Source organism: Trichomycterus rosablanca, chromosome 1, assembly GCF_030014385.1.
Source record: "Trichomycterus rosablanca isolate fTriRos1 chromosome 1, fTriRos1.hap1, whole genome shotgun sequence".
NCBI classification, from domain to species: domain Eukaryota; kingdom Metazoa; phylum Chordata; class Actinopteri; order Siluriformes; family Trichomycteridae; genus Trichomycterus; species Trichomycterus rosablanca.
Window position 1 is genome coordinate 61,490,810 of NC_085988.1, and position 20,614 is coordinate 61,511,423.

Here is a 20,614-nt window from a genome sequence, read left to right on the forward strand (position 1 = left end):
CATGTGTATGTCTTATAGCATGTCTGCCTTCTGGAACAACAGAAAACCCCTTTTCAAACCCACTTACAATAGAAATCTAAGGGCAGAGGAAATACTTTGGCCATGTATTACTAAAGAACGTGCATTATTATCACAAATTTGGATAAAATGGGATGCAGTTGGTCATTTTGATCTGAGTTTAGCATTTTAACTGGTTGATCTGTGTATTCTCTGCATTTACATTGTTTTACCCGAAGCAACTAAGTCTAGAGGATGTGTAATATACCAAAAATGGTACCTTGGTGGTGCTGGGATTTAAACTGTCACCTCAATAGTAGTCCAGAGCCTCAACAGCAGAGCTACACATGTATTTTGCATGACACAGCCTGTGACTTGTTTGTCAATTTATTTAAGACCTTTTTTCATGCCTGGCCTTCATTGTTACTAGTGGTTACCATTTAATTAATTTATATTTTTTATTATCTGCTTTATTTTGATCAGGGTCATGGTGATTCTGATGTCTAAGGAAAACCATGATAGAATAATCATGAACCCCCATCTCTATCATTATTTAAATACTTTCTGGGTGGGAGGAATATCATTTTTGTCAGCAGTGGCCAATCCTAGTCATCTGCATGCTTTAATTATTGACAGAAAGTGCTTTTTTATGCCAGTTGTCCTGTTTTAGATACCCCCACCACACCCTTTTAACATTCTGTTCTGTAGTCCCATACCTTATCCACTTAGTCAACAATCCTGAGTATTCCTTTAATTACGATTAGTTATGATAATCATGTATGTCCAACTATGTGTTCATGTTTCTCCTTTTTTGTTAGTCAGGATGTAATATAGATTACTAGGAAGGAGGGTTGAGTTGTGCCTCAGCAGTGTCTGGCTGTACGCTCTGCGGCCAGAGGCCTGCTTCTAGGAGGCTCTGAGGTTAGACTGGCATGTCCAGAGCAGACTCAGGAGTAATTAAACACTTCCACATTCTCTCATCACATTGCTGAGCTGAGCAGCACTGCAATCAAATGCCAGTACTGTTTTATGGCCTTTGGGAAAGACTTGAATTAAAAAAAATCAAATGTTTATATACAAATGTACATCGTACATGTTAGGAATTTAAACATTTCTGCAGTTATTTATTCATTTGTTTAATTATTTATTTTTTTATTTATCTAGAACAATAGAACACATGAAAACCTTGCTTTTTATTGAGGGGTTTCCAAAAAAATTTGCAGGATTAAAATATACAAATAGCATTCATTCATTATCTGTTTTACCACCACTGTATCCTATTTAGGGTCGCAGTGGGAACGATTCACTGGGTGAAAGGAAACACCCTGAATTATGTATATACATACAGTACACATACAGCATCATTAATTAATTATCCGTTTTACCACCACTGTATCCTATTTAGGATCGCAGTGGGAACGATTCACTGGGCGAAAGGTAGAAAACACCCTGAATAGGTCCATCACGGGAAAAATACTCTCACACTCACTCTGCATGTATTTAGACTGTGGGAGGAAATCGGAGTGCCTGGAGGAAATCCACACAGACACGGGGAGAACATACAAACTCTACACAGAAAGCACCTGGATTGCTCCACAAGAAAATTGAGCCCAGGACCTTCTGGCTGTGAGGGGACAGTGATATTCACAGACACACTGTGCAGCCCTATACATTTGTTTTATGCCTTTTTCTCCCTTTTAGTGCATCCAATTGCCCAATTGGGTCACGCTTCCACTCCACCAATGCCGATCCCTGCTCTGATTGAGGAGAGTGAAGCTAACCCATGCCCCCTCCGACACATGGGCAGCATGCCGTATGCATCTTGTCACCTACACTTTGACGAGTGCAATGCGGATCAGCACTGTGTACGGAGAGACACACCCTGACAGCACTCTTTTCCCGTCTCTGTGCAGGCGCCATCAATCAGCCAGCAGAGGTCGTAATTGCACCAGTTATGAGAGAGTCCCTATCCAGCTTTTTTAATATCCCACCCTTATCTGAACAACAGGCCAATCGCTGTTCATGTGGTTGCTCAGCCCAGCCGGTGCACAATGTATTCAAGATCCCAGCTCTGGTTCCAGCGTGTGTTTTCACCTTGCAAGGAATATTTACTACAGCTGATAACTTATTTGAGCTCATATAAATTTGGCTATTAAGAAGGACACAGTTAAGAAGGACACCCATAAAGAATGACATGAAAGAATAATGTCCTGCTAAAAAGACAAGAAATCTTAGACTGTCACATAATGCTAAGAGAAATTTCTCCAACAGAGGTCTTACTATTAATGAAGGGTTGCTGAAACATGGATGACAGTGGTCACAGTATAGCAAATTTTACATTGCAACAAACTTACTTTGACCTTAAGTTGTCCATGGCAATGAAAGGATTTGCTTGATTGTGGATAGCTTGACATATATTTCAGCAGCTTCTAATTTATACCAGACTTGCTCTTGATGGTTCATGTGGTAAAACTGGCCTTTTTGGTTCAGTCATTCATTTACAAGACATGAATAGTTGCAGAAAACATTGTCACATGCTAGCATGCCAAGACATACAGTACATCTCATGAATATGTAAACTTTTAACTTCACTTTAATTGCATGACAGGGAATATATACACCGATCAGCCATAACATAACCACCTCCTTGTTTCTACACACATTGTCCATTTTATCAGCTCCACTTACCATGTAGAAACTCTTTGTAGTTCTACAATTACTGACTGTAGTCCATCTGTTTCTCTACATACCTTTTTAGCCTGCTTTCACCCTGTTCCTTAATGGAAAGGACCCCCACAGAGCAGGTATTACAGTGGGGCCAAAAAGTATTTAGTCATCCACTGATTGTGCAGGTTCTCCTACTTAGAAAGATGAGAGAGGTCTGTAATTTTCATCATAGGTACACTTCAACTATGAGAGACAAAATGAGAAAAAAAATCCAGGAAATCACATTGTAGGATTTTTAAAGAATTTATTTATGGTGGAAAATAAGTATTTGGTCAATAACAAAAGTTCAACTCAATACTTTGTAACATAACCTTTGTTGGCAATGACAGAGGTCAAACGTTTCCTGTTCACACTGTAGCTGGTATTTTGGCCCATTCCTCCATGCAGATCTCCTCTAGAGCAGTGATGTTTTGGGGCTGTCGCTGGGCAACACGGACTTTTAACTCCCTCCACAAATTTTCTATGGGGTTGAGGTCTGGAGACTGGCTAGGCCACTCCAGGACCTTGAAATGCTTTTTACGGAGCCACTCCTTCGTTGCCCGAGCGGTGTGTTTGGGATCATTGTCATGCTGGAAGACCCAGCCACGTTCCATCTTCAATGCTCCCACTGATGGAAGGAGGTTTTGGCTTAAAATCTCACGATACATGGCCCCGTTCATTCTTCCCTTAACACGGATCAGTCGTCCTGTCCCCTTTGCAGAAAAACAGCCCCAAAGCATGATGTTTCCACCCCCATGCTTCACAGTAGGTATGGTGTTCTTGGGTTTTTCTTCTTCCTCCAAACACGACAAGTTGAGTTTTTACCAAAAAGTTCCATTTTGGTTTCATCTGACCACATGATATTCTCCCAATCCTCTTCTGGATCATCCATATGCTCTCTGGCAAACTTCAGACGGGCCTGGACATGTACTGGCTTAAGCGGGGGACACGCCTGGTACTGCAGGATTTGAGTCCCTCTCGGCGTAGTGTGTTACTGATGGTAGCCTTTGTTACTTTGGTCCCAGCTCTCTGCAGGTCATTCATCAGGTCCCTCCGTGTAGTTCTGGGATTTTTGCTCACCATTCTCATGATCATTTTGACCCCACGGGATGAGATCTTGACCCCAAGGGAGATTATCTATGGTCTTGTACAGTATGTCTTCCATTTTCCTACAATTGTTCCCACAGTTGATTTATTCACACCAACCTGCTTGCCTATTGTAGATTCACTCTTCCCAACCTGGTGCAGGTCTACAATTTTCTTTCTGGTGTCCTTCGACAGCTCTTTGGTCTTGGCCATGGTTGAGTTTGGAGTCTGACTGTTTGAGGCTGTGGACAGGTGTCTTTTATACAGATAACAAGGTCAAACAGGTGCCATTAATACAGGTAACGAGTGGAGGACAGAAGAGCTTCTTAAAGAAGAAGTTACAGGTCTGTGAGAGCCAGAAATCTTGCTTGTTTGTGGGTGACCAAATACTTATTTTCCACCATAATTTACAAAAAAATTCTTTACAAATCCTACAATGTGATTTCCTGGATTTTTTTTTTCTCATTTTGTCTCTCATAGTTGAAGTGTACCTATGATGAAAATTACAGACCTCTCTCATCTTTCTAAGTAGGAGAACCTGCACAATCAGTGGCTGACTAAATACTTTTTGACCCCACTGTATTTAGGTGTTGGATCATTCTCAGCACTGCAGTAACACTGACATGGTGGTGGTGTGTTAGTGTGTGTTGTGCTGATATCTACCACCTTGTAGATGTAAAGTCAGAGACGATCGCTCATCTATTGCTGCTGTTTGAGTTGGTCATCTTCTAGACCTTCATCAGTGGTCACAGGACGCTGCCCACGGGGCGTTGTTGGCTAGATGTTTTTGGTTGATGGACTATTTTCAGTCCAGCAGTGACAATGAGGTGTTTAAAAACTCCATCAGCATTTCTGTGTCTTATTTACTCATAGCAGCACAACACACACTAACACACCACCACCATGTCAGTGTCACTGCAGTGCTGAAAATGATCCATCACCCAAATAATACCTGCTCTGTGGTGGTCCTGTGGGGGTCCTGACCATTGAAGAACAAGGTGAAAGCAGGCTAAAAAAAGTATGTAGAGAAACAGATGGACTACAGGTAGTACTACAAAGTGCTTCTATATGGTAAAAGGAGCTGATAAAATGGACAGTGAGTGTAGAAACAAGGAGGTGGTTTTAATGTTATGGCTGATCAGTGTGCACTCCTGTGTTGTGTTGTGTTGTGTTGTGTTGTAAACATTGCTTATTACTCATACATAAGTAACAGTAAATACCCTATTAACAAAAATTACTTTTTAATATCAAAATCAATAGTGGTTTAATAGTTTGCAGGCTTTAATTAAAAGTCAGTTAGTATGGTCACCAATCACTAGACCAATGTCAAGACATAATTTGTTCAATTTGGACTCACATCACTACTGTAATTTAGGATTTAAACAGAGCCTTAAACCCTTCTCAGTAAGGAGAGGGACTGCCATGAACACAATAAAATGGTTTATTTCACCATAAATTAGAAATCAGCTTTAATTATTCAATTATTTTTACAATAGTCATTACTTTTGAAAGTGCAATGAAGTTTAATATAAAAAATGTTCAGTAGAGTATAAATATTTAAAAACTAAAAGAGTACCAGGGTGTTTTAGCTTGAATACACTAATGTTTCTGCATATGCATTGTGCTGTTTTTTATTGACTTATTGATTATTTGTAGGCCATTGTCACAGTACAGTGTGTCTTAGCCAAGAAACCATTTCTTAAACACATTATAACATCTGAAATTTTTTCTCTGCCATACAAACTTCAGATTAAACGCTGGATAAATTCCACTCTGTAACACATTGAGGAAATAATTCCACAGTAAAAAGCCCATTATCCAACATTCTGTGCAAAATGACTATAAAATAATATGAAGATTAAATATTAATAATAATAACTTTTGGAAGTGCAATAAGGTTTAATGTGAAAAAATACTCATTACAGTATAAATATTTTAAAGCTAATATAGTAAAAGGGTGTTTTTGCTTTAACACACATTTTTCTGCATATACAGTGTATCACAAAAGTGAGTACACCCCTCACATTTCTGCAGATATTTAAGTATATCTTTTCATGGGACAACACTGACAAAATGACACTTTGACACAATGAAAAGTAGTCTGTGTGCAGCTTATATAACAGTGTAAATTTATTCTTCCCTCAAAATAACTCAATATACAGCCATTAATGTCTAAACCACCGGCAACAAAAGTGAGTACACCCCTTAGTGAAAGTTCCTGAAGTGTCAATATTTTGTGTGGCCACCATTATTTCCCATAACTGCCTTAACTCTCCTGGGCATGGAGTTTACCAGAGCTTCACAGGTTGCCACTGGAATGCTTTTCCACTCCTCCATGACGACATCACGGAGCTGGCGGATATTCGAGACTTTGCGCTCCTCCACCTTCCGCTTGAGGATGCCCCAAAAATGTTCTATTGGGTTTAGGTCTGGAGACATGCTTGGCCAGTCCATCACCTTTACCCTCAGCCTCTTCAATAAAGCAGTGGTCGTCTTAGAGGTGTGTTTGGGGTCATTATCATGCTGGAACACTGCCCTGCGACCCAGTTTCCGGAGGGAGGGGATCATGCTCTGCTTCAGTATTTCACAGTACATATTGGAGTTCATGTGTCCCTCAATGAAATGTAACTCCCCAACACCTGCTGCACTCATGCAGCCCCAGACCATGGCATTCCCACCACCATGCTTGACTGTAGGCATGACACACTTATCTTTGTACTCCTCACCTGATTGCCGCCACACATGCTTGAGACCATCTGAACCAAACAAATTAATCTTGGTCTCATCAGACCATAGGACATGGTTCCAGTAATCCATGTCCTTTGTTGACATGTCTTCAGCAAACTGTTTGCGGGCTTTCTTGTGTAGAGACTTCAGAAGAGGCTTCCTTCTGGGGTGACAGTCATGCAGACCAATTTGATGTAGTGTGCGGCGTATGGTCTGAGCACTGACAGGCTGACCCCCCACCTTTTCAATCTCTGCAGCAATGCTGACAGCACTCCTGCGCCTATCTTTCAAACACAGCAGTTGGATGTGACGCTGAGCACGTGCACTCAGCTTCTTTGGACGACCAACGCGAGGTCTGTTCTGAGTGGACCCTTCTCTTTTAAAACGCTGGATGATCTTGGCCACTGTGCTGCAGCTCAGTTTCAGGATGTTGGCAATCTTCTTGTAGCCTTGGCCATCTTCATGTAGCGCAACAATTCGTCTTTTAAGATCCTCAGAGAGTTCTTTGCCATGAGGTGCCATGTTGGAACTTTCAGTGACCAGTATGAGAGAGTGTGAGAGCTGTACTACTAAATTGAACACACCTGCTCCCTATGCACACCTGAGACCTAGTAACACTAACGAGTGACATGACATTTTGGAGGGAAAATGACAAGCAGTGCTCAATTTGGACATTTAGGGGTGTAGTCTCTTAGGGGTGTACTCACTTTTGTTGCCGGTGGTTTAGACATTAATGGCTGTATATTGAGTTACTTTGAGGGAAGAATAAATTTACACTGTTATATAAGCTGCACACAGACTACTTTTCATTGTGTCAAAGTGTCATTTTGTCAGTGTTGTCCCATGAAAAGATATACTTAAATATCTGCAGAAATGTGAGGGGTGTACTCACTTTTGTGATACACTGTATATACCTGCATTTTCACTATTGCGCTGTATTTTATTGGCTTATGTTTTGCCATATCTATATGGTGTTTTGGCTACATGCACATTTTCTAATCGTTTGAATAAAAAAAAGCTTCAGTTCTTGTTAAAATCAACATTTACTCAGGAAAATCATCCAAAAATTTCCCCAAGGTCCAATTTCTCATTGATTCCTGTAAATATGAGAATACTTCACCCCTAAAATAATGAAGTACATGCCCATACGCATATGCATGCAGGAATGTTCTGCTTCTGGCAAAAAAAAAAATCTATTTCTACTACAGCAATGTTTTAAAGTTTTGTGATTTTTGTTATTTATCTCTTGGCAAACAGAGTTTCGGTTTTACCTCAGTGATTGCACTGTTGATTCAAGTCATTTATCTATGCCATAAATCACTTCTTCCTTTACAAGAGCTGTCTTTTGATTCAAGCAGGAGGGTTTCTGTCATGCTGATTGTTTCCTATCTGCATTGTTGAGAGGCAAATGACCCTGCGGGTGACTACATCCGCTCATCCGCCTTTTCCTAGCTGTCAGTAAAAATGCCCTCATATCCTCACATTTAGCTCTGTTGCTGAGGTTACAGACTAAAACCTGGGGTTGATTACATGTGGGTAATTGTTACAGTACCGTGCCTCTTAGCCAAGAAACTGTTCCTCAAACACATTTTAACATCTGGCATCTTTTCTGTGCCATACAAAACTTAAGATTAAATGCTGGATAAATTCCACTTTAACACGTTAGAAAAATAATTTTACAGTAAAAAAAAGCTCATTAGCCAACATTCAATTCAAAATGACTATAAAAGAATATTAAGATAAAATGTTAATAATAATATTTATATAGTGTAATGCTATGGCAATAGTAATCTTGGCAGACATCAATAATAAAAGACAAATTTTTTGTCAATCATTAGTAGAATAAACAACTAAACAACATCTCAATTTAATGCTCTAATGCACCAACACATATGTTATAAATCGAACATAATTTGTGTAATATAGGACTGGGTGTGGGAGAGTGAATTTTAGGTGATGCAAGAGACAGTGTGATTGCCATGCAGTTTCAGGATACTGGGGACCTAGGTTTATTTGTCACATTTGGCTCAAGTGGCTAAAAATTACTATTGCCATTGTGTGTGGATTACCATTTCTGGGTGGATTCCAGACCCACTTTGTCTGTAATCAAGAAAAAAGTATAAGACAAGTAAACAATTAAACTTCTAATAAATGCAAATAATGTCCCAACCTTTATTTAAAAAAAAAAACTTACAGGCATCCTGTAAGTAAACCATTTGTTTTCTAGGAACATTTCAGCAGTAATTCATTACCTCATGTGGTATAGAAAGTGGCACAGAAGCTGAATTCTCTTTATTCTTTAACATTGCCGCGCAAGAACATACAATTTAAATAAGGAAAAAGTCAGGAAATAGCAAAAAGGCTACTCATCTGAAGATGTCTATGTCTATTATTAAGGCTGTAATTAAAACTGGAACTGTGACAAAGGATCCAAGTTTGTTTTGCCCCCACACACAATGCAGAGAATGGCAAGAAAGATAAAACATTCTCAAGGATTACTGTTGAAGAGTTAAGGGGAAAAAAAACTGCATGTTAAGTGTCACCAAAACTACCATCAGACACCACCTCTACATGCCCAAAGATTATTTGGAAGGATAGCCAGGACAATGACTTTGCTGTCATCTATTCACAAACATAAATGCCTGAAGTTTTTTTAAACGCTGTTGGATCCATGTTCTAAGGTAAAAAGAAAAATGTAACTTTATGGTAGTAAACACTTAAACACTTAAGGTGGGTTTGGGACACTAAAATGAACCTCATGCCCACTGTTAAGTACAATGGAGGGTATGTGATGTTTTGGGGCTTGTTAGGGTACATGGCACCATAGCACCTCAAACATAACTGTTCTCAAAAGATAACAAACTATTGACCATGGCAATTTTGGCTTCATAGGCAGAGGGATTTAATGACAATCAGGTTGCTTCCATACTTTATATTTTCAAGACGAAGGTTCATAAGAGCAAGCAGCACACATTGGGAACAACAAAGCTTCAGAGCAGCAAAGCATTGACCAACTCAATGAAATATCACTTGACAACCGTAGGATGACAAAGTGACCTACAAAGAGAATGCAACCCACAACTGAAGCACAGTGAAGACGATTTGAAACAGGATCCTAGAGGCAGGGCTGAAATTAGAAATTAGAAAATGAGAAGCAAAGTAGCATCAGGCTAAGGTTTGCAATACACCATAAAGTTTTAGCTATAAAGGAATGGAATAAGGTCAATTCTCTGATTAGTCCAATTTTTAACCTTGCTCAACAACTGGTCATCTAATGATTATATGAAGACCTGCAGAGGCTTACAAGCTAGAGTGTTTGGCACTTACTGTAAAATTTGGTGGAGGATCATTGAGGATGTTGGGATTTGTCTTTGGAAATGATGCATGACAATGTTCCCCAGCTCTGTGGATTTTAACCATTTTAATTATTTAAAATAAATTGGAACTATTTTCTCTTTGTAATATTCAAGGTATGAAAACACTGATACATTTTTTCTTGTTATTTTGATCAGTTGTCATATTCTACAAATAAATGCTCTAAATGACAATATTTCTATTGGAATTTGGGAAAACATTTTGTCAGTAGTTTATAGAATAAAATACAAACAATTAATTTTTTTTCACAAACACACACACACTTATATACTATACACTATACGTATATAAATATATAAATGACTCACATAATAGGAATCTGAGAGCAACTCAGTAACTTGATACTTAAACTCCCGAGGCTTAGAGAAACATTTAAACCGCATGTTAGACAAGTATCCACGTTTCCAGCAAACATCTGCACCTGGGTGGGTTGTTCAGCTTTCCTAAATGGCACAGAACCAAACCACACCACATACTTCATTTGGTGATTGCGGGAGAGGAGAGGAACGTGGAGGGGTAAGACAGGGCCAAATACGGGTCAGAGGCTGGCACGTGGTTTGAAGTGCACCATTGTTCTGACTTATATAAACAAGTAGCGCCCAAAACCAGCTGAAGCACTGCTCTGCCTTTTAACTCACTAAATAGCCAGTTGTAGAACTGGATCAGACATTGAGGAGCCCTAAATCATATAGCACACAAAATTAAAAACATGCTGTTTGGTAGAAAATGACAAAATCTGCAGGATGTACATTATATATTTTCATAATTTCTATTGAAATGTATTTATGCCATATTTACGTGCATATTCCTACAGAAAAAAACATAACATGTATTTTAAAAAATAAAACAAATAGAAATTTTGAATGAAAAATAAAGAGCTGGGCTTGATCTTTGCCTCTGGTCACTGTTTTTGCATGTTTCTGTTCAAATTTAGCTATTCCTGCTTAATATGTTACTGTTGTTTTTTAATTTACAAGAAACTAATTTTTGTAGTGGGGCGGCACGGTGGCTCGGTGGGTAGCACTGTCACCTCACAGCAAGAAGGTCCTGGGTTCGATCCCCAGACGGGGCGGTCCGGGTCCTTTATGTGTGTATGTGTATCTGCCCTGCAGCGGTTATGCTATTATGCTAGCCCACTACCACTGAGAATTGTATTTGAATCTCAGCAGTGCTAATGGCCTACTGGGTATCTACACAGACATTACTATCTATACCAGGGGTGGGATGATCAAAGCCTTGCGATGAACCCTAAACAAGGAAAAAAATGTTAGAAAACATGTTTAATATGGAACATGTGCAAACAGATGCAGTTTATCTAAAAATACTGACATTGCCATTTTTAGCTGTCTTGTCTTACCATACGAATGTAATAGGGCAGGGGTGTCAAACTCATTTTCACAGAGAGCCACATCTGCAATATGGTGGCCCTCAAAGGGCCGATTGTAACGTATCCTGCTGTGATTGCAGTCCACCTTTTAAGTCTTGGACAATTTGTTGTTTTTCTTTGAGGCTAAATTCTGTGTTTAGTGTCAAAATGCCAAATTTATACTGTATATTTATAATGTATATCTACATTTATATTGTACTCCTTTACCACAGACATGGCCTCATAACACAAGAGACGTACCGGTTTTTCTTCTTGAAGCACAAACTTTTATTCACTTTCCCATCTTTCATTAAATTACCTCCTTCTGCTTCAATTTTCTCTTCTTGTACATTTTAGGATTATTTGTAAATATTTCTCAACATCACTTCTTGGAAAACCGCCTCAGTTAAACGCTGATGTGGAAACACTGCCATCTAGTGGCGGGATGCGGTCACTTTGCGGGTCACAAAATCGGCATGCATTGTGGGAGATGCAGTTTATGTACAATTTTACAGTGTATTTTAAGATAATCATACGTCTTTTAAGCCATATAAAATGACGTGGCGGGTCGGATTTGGCCCGTGGGCATTGAGTTTGACACATGTGTAATAGGGAATGTAATGAGGTGTGGATGTAAAAAGTTTATGGTAGGTAATATTGTCATTAAACGACAGACACATAAGCTCATAGATTTGCTAGTGTTAAATTGAATAACAGGGAAAAGGGATATCACATAGAACGCAGAACAACCATGCTCTCTTGGCCAAAGCTGAATATTACAATTCCTGGTTAATAGGGTAAATAATTTGCTTTTGTGCCACGTAATGTCCCATTCTCTAGTTTTAGCTTAGTAGAGGGAAAATAAATAGAGGTAAAAAATAAAAACTTGCACCTTAGGCATATACCTAGTGTTTGGTTACAGCTTAAAACCAGACAGATGATGGCCAGGACAAACACTGTATGCTGTAGCACATTTTAAAATGTGAACAGAAATGTGCGTCTGTGCATTTATGTAAAAGTGTGTATATATAGCCCACTTGCAGGCTACCTCTTCCAGTGACGTGGCCAAGACAACTCTAAAGAATGCCTTGTTCATAGAGTTCAAACAGCAATCACTTACTTGAACTCTGAAAACACTGCAGCTTCCAGAACTGTCAGATCTGCTGCCAGAGTGCCATGAGTGAACCTGGTTCAAGGCAGAAGGAGAACAGAAAAAGAAAACCAAATACACACATCGGGTAAATGAACAGAAACAAAAATAACTGATGTCATACTGAGAAACAGAGAGAGGTATAGAGAAGGCGTTGGCAGCCCTTTTTATACAGTATATCATCCTCTTCTTTTAAACAAATATAACTGATGTTATACATTTTGACACAAAAGGTAGCTCAGGCCTAAATTTTTTTTTAATTGTTGTTTAATTTACTGAAGTGAAAAGTTAACATAAATTTGTAAAATACAAATACAGTGTATTATAATAGTTGACAGTTGTAATGATTTCTACAATTGTTCTTTTCTTGGAACACACACTTCTTTGTCTAAAGAAATAATATTGTGTGTTTTATTAAAAAAAATATGACTGCTGGTTTATTCTCTTCTTACATTCTAACTGGAACTTGACATATTACACATACGACTGTTGTTTAATCAAGTTAGTTAGTTAGTTAATCCTCTTCGCTCCGGCTGGAGCATTAGGTGCCAACATATCTTCTCAAGCCGTCGTGGTCTTGGGCAAGCCAGTGTATCTCATCCCAGTTCTTGCCTTCTGCTGCCATCTCCTTCTCCACTGTTCTCCACTGTGCCCAATGGCCTGCCTCTCTTCCTCTTCCCTGGTGGTGCCCATCTAAGTGCAGAATGTGGATGTAAAATATGTCAAGTAGGCTTTATAAATAACCATAAACTACTAACATTTTGTCCATATTCTATTAGCTCGTATGATTTATTCATTTATGTCTTGTCTATTTGACCATTGCTTTATTCTGGTCAGGGTCACAGTGTGTCTGATTCATTGAATGAGGTATGAAGCACCTCATACAGATCACCAGTCTATCACAGGGCAGACACACACATGCACACTTAGAACATTTTTTACTAACTCCAGTTGGCCTGACTTCATGTTTGTACTTGTGGAAGGAAACTGGAGCACCCAAAGGAAACCCACACAGACACAGGGCTTACTGTTGTGAGGCAACAGCGCTACCCACTATGCCACCCTTTTATTATGTTGTACCTGCAAAAAACATTAAACAATATATAGGCAAACAAGACAGTTATATGACCATATAGGGTGGCAGGGTGGCATGGTGGCATGGTGGCTCGGTGGGTAGCACTGTCGCTTCACAGCAGTAAGGTCCTGAGTTCGATCCCCAGGTGGGGCGGTCCGGGTCCTTTCTGTGTGGAGTTTGCATGTTCTCCCTATGTCTGCGTGGGTTTCCTCCGGAAGCTCCGGTTTCCTCCCACAGTCCAAAGACATGCAAGTGAGGTTAATTGGAGATACTAAATTGTCCGTGACTGTGTTTGACAATAAACTTGTGAACTAATGAATCTTGTGTAATGAGTAACTACCGTTGCTGTCATGAATGTAACCAAAGTGTGTAAAACGACGTTAAATCAAAATAAATAAATAAATATGACCAAATAACTTAAAAAGTAATATTTATGTCCTTTTTTAAAATTACATGTAGGTTTTCTGAAACTATTTAGGGTCAAAATACATACAGTAAAAATGAATATAATCTAATTTAACATTGTGGTATGGCCTTAAAATTCCTTGTTAATGATTATAATGGACTGCAGATGTGGCCATATATAGGACTAGTTTTAAAGTACCTATTAAAAAGTATATTGTAAAGTAAAATATGTTACATATGTGTACAAACACTTTATCATCATTAATAACCTTATCATATTTTATCACTGCTTTATCCTGGTCAGGGTTGCTGGGTGGTTCAGTTTCCTAGAAGCAGTAACATTTATACTAGAAATAGTGTTTGAATTGTACTTACTTTAAATATGTTGGTTCTAAATGCATTACAATATTAATTAATAAAAATAATTAATATGTTTGTACTGGCAGTACAAATATCAGCAGTAGTAGCTATAACATTACAACATAATATACTGTAGTGTGAAAAAGTAAGGTCAAAACTTTAATTTTGTTTATTTTTACCAGTTTGGGTATGAACTTGCATTTGTTACTAAGAATAATGTTCTAAATTACCCAATTTCAACTAAATTACCAAATAGTTTTGCTGTTGTTTTCTTACTTATGTTTCAATTAACATGTTGTCTAGTCTTGGATTGACTTTTCTTGACTTTAAAAACACCTCTGCAGTTTTTTTAGATGCGTTGCTGAGCTACTTTGTGACCACCTGAAAGAGTTTTCACCTAGCCTTTAAGAGAAATATTAACATACCAGCTACTCCTTTTAGATTTACAGCTTTTTCAAGTTTCGACCATTTTAAGAATACACTTTCTGTTTCTGTATAAACTATAAAATGACTTTAATAGTACAGTTCGATTTCAGAGGTTTACACTCTATGGACAATTATATATGTGGACTCCTAACCATGAGCTTGTTGGGCACCCCATTTTTAAACCAAGTAAATGTTAAAGTTAAAAAAAAGTTAAAGTAAAAGCCCCCATTCCCCACTGCACCTATATGAGCCTTTTTTGGGAAGATTATACACGTTAGGAATGGGTATGATAAAAACACCCAAACTTAATATTTTTGGGGGTGGGGGGATTCCCCACATACTTTTGGTCATATACTGTATATTCTACAAGGCTGGCTGATGTCAATCTATGGTTATGTTAAAATAATTATAAATATGAATTTGGTAAACTGGGGGGATATTTCAATTTTGCAAGGGTTAGGTGGATGTTGGATAAGTTATAAGTTATGTTTTACAAAATGTGTCAATGTTTTATTTTAGTGTAATATCTGTTTAATAACAATAACAATAGCTAGGCACTTCTGTGGCACAGCAGCTTTTAATACTTGCCCACCACAGCTGGGACCTGGGGTAGAGCCACCGGCCTAATCTGGCACTTTCCAGACACAGTTGGCAATGTGGCAGGGAAAGCCAGATGGGGTATCACCTCATTGCCTCTTCTGCTGCTGGACTGAGGCACTGTCACTGTCAAGAGCCAAAGAAATACCCGGAGTATATTGTGTTTCTCTGTGTGTTACGGCCCTATTTTAAAGTCAGAAGTGCCAGAATCTGGTAAAAGGAAGAGCCTGATGGCTTCACACATGTGCAAGTGGGTGTGTCTAGGCTAGTCTGTGGCTTATCTGAGCCAGCATGGATGTCGTACATTAGCTGTTTTAACAAATTAACAATGCCCTAGGGGAAACTGGACTAAATTATTAAGAAGAATAAACACAAAGGCAACTGGAAAAGATGTAATTGTACCTTTGTAATTATGCTACTGTACTATTATTGAGATAAGAGTATCCAGATTTTATCTGTTTATAAGGCTACCTAAATAATACAGTCTTTGCCAAAAACAGACAATGATTGTATAATTGCAATACAATCATTACAATGCAAAGCGATGAACATGAATTTGAAATGCATGCTTGGCATGGATGTTGTGTGTGTGTGTGGTTACTGGCTTCATCCATACACACAGGCTACTTGTAGCCAGTCAAGAGTATGACGAATGGGAAAGCAGCTATTTATTACTGTCTCTTTTCTGCAATGTATTTGCTTTTGTCCCATAGTCCCTATGTGAGCATTTATTAAGCAGTGATGGATGAGCCCTTTCTATCTCTCTCTAGTTCTCTCTCATTCTCTCTCAGTCACACTCCCTCTTTTTACTGAGCTCGCAGATGTCCAGAATCAAATGCAGATGGCTACTACAGCAGCCCGTCAGGCTGAGCTCTAGAGACTAGCTGCAGTCTCTACATGTCAGTGCTCATTATGATTCATAGACAGCCTGTGCTGAGCGGCGTCCAAATATTGCAGAAATGTTCGCTTCTTCTGCCGAATAGGCAGAGGTGCAGGGAACTGACTGTATGGGGATTTTTTATAGTCTGGCAATGATTAGAGGCTGTTTTCCATGTAATCTTTTTCCTTTTCTTACTTGTAATGGCTGTTTCTTTACCTCACCTAATTATTTTACTTACCTACTCAGCTTTCTTTTTAAATACGCTGTTATGTATTGTTTATCATGTTTCAGATTACCATGACTTTGTAATGTGTGCAGCATGTGGTTTTGCATTGTCTTGTTGAAAAATGCATGAACATCACTGGAAAATATGTTTTAAAGGCAGCATATGCTGCTCTAAAATCTTAATGTACTTTTTTGCATTAATGCTGCCATCACAGAAGTGTAAATTACATTTACCAAGGATGGCAAGGGCCCTGAAACAACCCAATACTATGACATACCTTGTTTTTTATCCGTTTCTGGATGGACACGGTTAACATAAGGCTTCTTTTAAGCACAGTAAAGTTTTAAGTGGCATTTGTGAATGTATTTTGGGATTGTATATACAGTCGAGCAAATTTTACACAGAAATGTGCATATAGAAAATTTATTTATTTAGTGTGTTTCTTTTATTTATTCAAATTAAAAGAGCAGTTGCAGCAATCATTAATAAAACTGGCATGTGAAACATGTCCCTTATAAGTGTATGTATGTAAATTGAGTGTTTTTTTTTTTTTAGTTTAAGTAGCTTAGTCCATTTTACTGCATAATTATAGATGATGTTTTATGTAAATAATCATACAAATGAACTAAGGAATATGTATATTTTTTTCTTTTGGCTGCACCTGTAATTTAGTGTTGTCACAATGGATCTTTCTGGTCTGTGTACCTGATTTGGCACAGTTTTCCGCCAGACCCCCTTCCTGATGCTCCTTAGTTTTATACGAATTTGGAAACAGCGGAAAGTGCGCCAACAACTACACCTTCCGATATCTAGGCTGTATGGCCATCCTTCTCACAGATACAGCCAATCATGTCTGTGTAGCTGCCCGACCTATAAATCATCTAAGAAGATATGATAGAGCACCATAGGAACTGTCCATTTTTCCATTCCTTATTGTTTCAGCAGAAATTCCCCCATTGTTTATCTGTTTTTTTTATTCAGGAGTAAATTCCTAAATAATTAAATCACTAAAAGCATTTTCAAATATTTAAAGAAACAGGTAAAAAGATAAAAATGTATCTTTGCTCTTAAAATTCTGTTTAAATTTTAACTTCAAACCATTAAACTCTTATATACAAATACCTGCCAAAGTTCAACAATAAAAATCAAAGTGGTGAGCCACAACCTATTTTGCTTGCAAATACTGAGACTTTTGCTGAGAGTTGTTTCAAAACTTAAATATTCTTTTACAAATGTTAGTCTTATTTTGCCTCTGTCCCTCAAAAACCTTTGAAGTGTGTTGCAAATATCTAATTCAAAATTGGAAACCCCCACACTCAATCTGAGCATTTCTTTGAATGTTTAACTTGTGTTTAAAAGTGTGTAACCATGAAAACAAGCAGTGGAAAAACAGCCTGTGTAGGCCACTGAGGTAATATAGCGTAAAAAAAGAAATGTGCAGATCTCCTTCCCCCAAGTTAGAGTACAACAGTGCAAGTTCAAAGTCCATAGTCATGCTTCTAGAGATGTGTGCATGTAACCAATCATGCCTTACCTTTACTTAAATTAATAAGCCAGTCACATGCTTTCAGAATGACCATGATCATGTGCTTGACTGGACTTTGTGGCATTAGAGAAACTGAACCAGAGTAAATGAAAACCATGTTTTTATACAACATTTATACTGCATATTGTGTCCTGATCAATAAAAAGTATGTTTACTAATTTAAAAAAACTTAAAAGTATGACTTTTAAACTAAATTGGTGCCACTCAGGTGGCACAGTGGTAAAAACACACTAGCACACCAGAGCTGGGATTTTGAATGCATTCCTGGTGTCGAGTTCCTGGTGAATAATATAAAGAATACTGACATAAACACCTTATTTATCTGCTTAGATGCCCATGGTAACTATTAACATTACAGAATTCACTAAAAAGTCTGATTTCTTGAAATCTGATAGTGTCTGATTTATAGTATTAAAAACACCTGAATATTCTGACATCTGATAAAATCTGAAAATAACTAATAAGGTTATTAGTGTATCAGTACATACACTCATTGTCCATGTAGACTCATTTTTTTCTCTCTGTTTTCTTAGAAATGCTAGACTCCAGTAATCTCGTGACTTTCACTGGACAAGCTAACAGTTCGGGTTATGACACATTTCTTATGGATGAGGAACGAGGGAGGTTATACGTAGGTGCAGAAGACCATATCTTCTCTTTAGACCTTGTCAACATTAACAGAGACCTCAAACAGGTAATAATTACACAATCATGCTTACACACACACACACACATAATGATATGTTCCAACCAACCGTGGGTGTTCTGGTTTTATTTGCATTGTAGTGTATTTTTATGGAGCAAATGATCATTTGTATTACAAAACCTCAGTAAAGAATACTTAAATATACAGTGAGTCTTCAATCACATTCTTTTATTCACAGTCATGCAAAAACTGTTTATAAAACTACTAGTTTGTGTGTACACAAATACACATACAACCACAACTGCCATATTTCCACCACGCACCAAGCTGGCATAAGCCTACCCCAGCACGGTATTTTCAAATTCCTTGTAGTGCATCACATAAGTGATACTAGTGGATCAATTTGGATCTGGAGCCAATCACACTACGTGCAAGGCGGCACGGTGGCTAAGTGGGTAGCACTTTGTTTGATCCCCAGGTGGGGCGGTCCAGGTCCTTTCTGTGTGGAGTTTGCATGTTGCATGTGTCTGTGTGGGTTTCCTTCAGGAGCTCTGGTTTTCTCCCACAGTCCAAAGACATGCCAGTGAGGTGAATTGGAGATACTAAATTGTCCATGACTGTGGTTGATATAACCTTGTGAACTGGTTAATCTTGTGTAACCAGTAACTACCGTTTCTGTCATGAATGTAACCAAAGCGTGTAAAAACATGATGTTAAAATCCTAATATACAAACAACAAACTCAAACGGTCACTCACACTTTAGACTAGCAGTTAGAGTAGCATAACAGGCGCTGCACAGTGGTACAGTGGATCCTTTAGATCTGGGTTTAAATCTTGCCTCCAGTCACAGTCACTGTCTGTAAGGAATTTAGTTTGTTAGCCCAGTTTTAACATAAATTTTTTCCAATATTTTCTTTTAAAATGTGCCAAAACATGCCAGTACATTGTTTAGATGCTCAAATGTCCCCATAGGTCTATTATTTCTTTGGGTTCAGTGTTTCTTGGGTAGGCTTCTGATCAACCATGACACTGATGACATTAAAATGGGTCACTGAAGATAAATGGAAAATGCTGTACTGGTGTCTTATGGTTTATTTACCAGCTAAAACATAGTTTTGGCTATATTGTGTGTAGGAAAGCAATAATTAATTTAAATATTACTTAACCCAAGTTTTACTAAAGCTTAGAACCAAACTACAGCTCACCATGCTCTTAGGTCTGAAGCCTTGCCATGTTTCTGGCTGTGTTCTGAACCTTAAATTACCTCGATCAGAAAAAGACAGCAAATGCTGAAGATAAATGTTAAGGCAGGTTGTTGGACAGAGATAAATTGCTTTAAACATCTCTGGATCACAGGACATTCAGTACCCACAGTGAAATTAAATCTTAAACCAGGAATCACCAGAGCAGTGCATCTCAATGTTATTTCTGCTTTTCCATTCCACATTCTTGTTATGCCTCTATCCCATTCAGCATCTGTCAATATCCAGTCTGTCCTGTTTTTCATTACTTTATCAGATTTGCACTTAGCTAATGCTGCCTTTCTTTCTCTGCTTCTTTTCTTTCCGGCCTGCTTCCCATCTCTTTGGATTCCATTATTCTGATTTTCTTACATACCTTCTTTCCCTGAAGCTTGAGGCTAGTGGATAAATCTGTATTATAAATGCATTAGTTCATCTGAAGAGAGTTACATGTGGCATCTATACACACAGCCATTATACATCTGATTCCTGGTATTAAAGTCCATTAATTTTATTTGCATTGCATATGTTGTTATGAAATGTTTGAACACATTATAAACTTAACTGTGGTTTCTGATTTACAGTGTTTAAACGTGACAAAGGGTTATTCACTGCAGTGTACACTGATTAGGCATAACATTAAAACCACCTTCTTGTTTCTACACTCACTGTCCATATTATCAGCTCCACTTACCATACAGAAGCACTTTGTAGTTCTACAATTACAGACTGTAGTCCATCTATTTCTCTGCATGCTTTGTTAGCCCCCTTTCATGCTGTTCTTCAATGGTCAGGACTCTCCCA

The 20,614-nt window shown here is 38.2% G+C and overlaps 1 protein-coding gene across 7 annotated transcripts in view; it reads left to right on the forward strand.

Annotated features, from left to right (window-relative positions):
• Window positions 1–20,614, forward strand: part of sema3aa (sema domain, immunoglobulin domain (Ig), short basic domain, secreted, (semaphorin) 3Aa) — a 67,706-nt gene that overhangs the window by 12,472 nt on the left and 34,620 nt on the right. For 6 of the 7 annotated variants that reach the window (XM_063005099.1, XM_063005077.1, XM_063005085.1 and 3 more), the window contains exon 1: window positions 18,458–18,616. In XM_063005099.1, the coding sequence (XP_062861169.1) occupies window positions 18,458–18,616 (159 nt within the window). Of the gene's footprint in view, window positions 1–18,455; window positions 18,617–20,614 lie in introns of those variants that run through there. The other variant, XM_063005070.1, reaches the window with a different exon arrangement.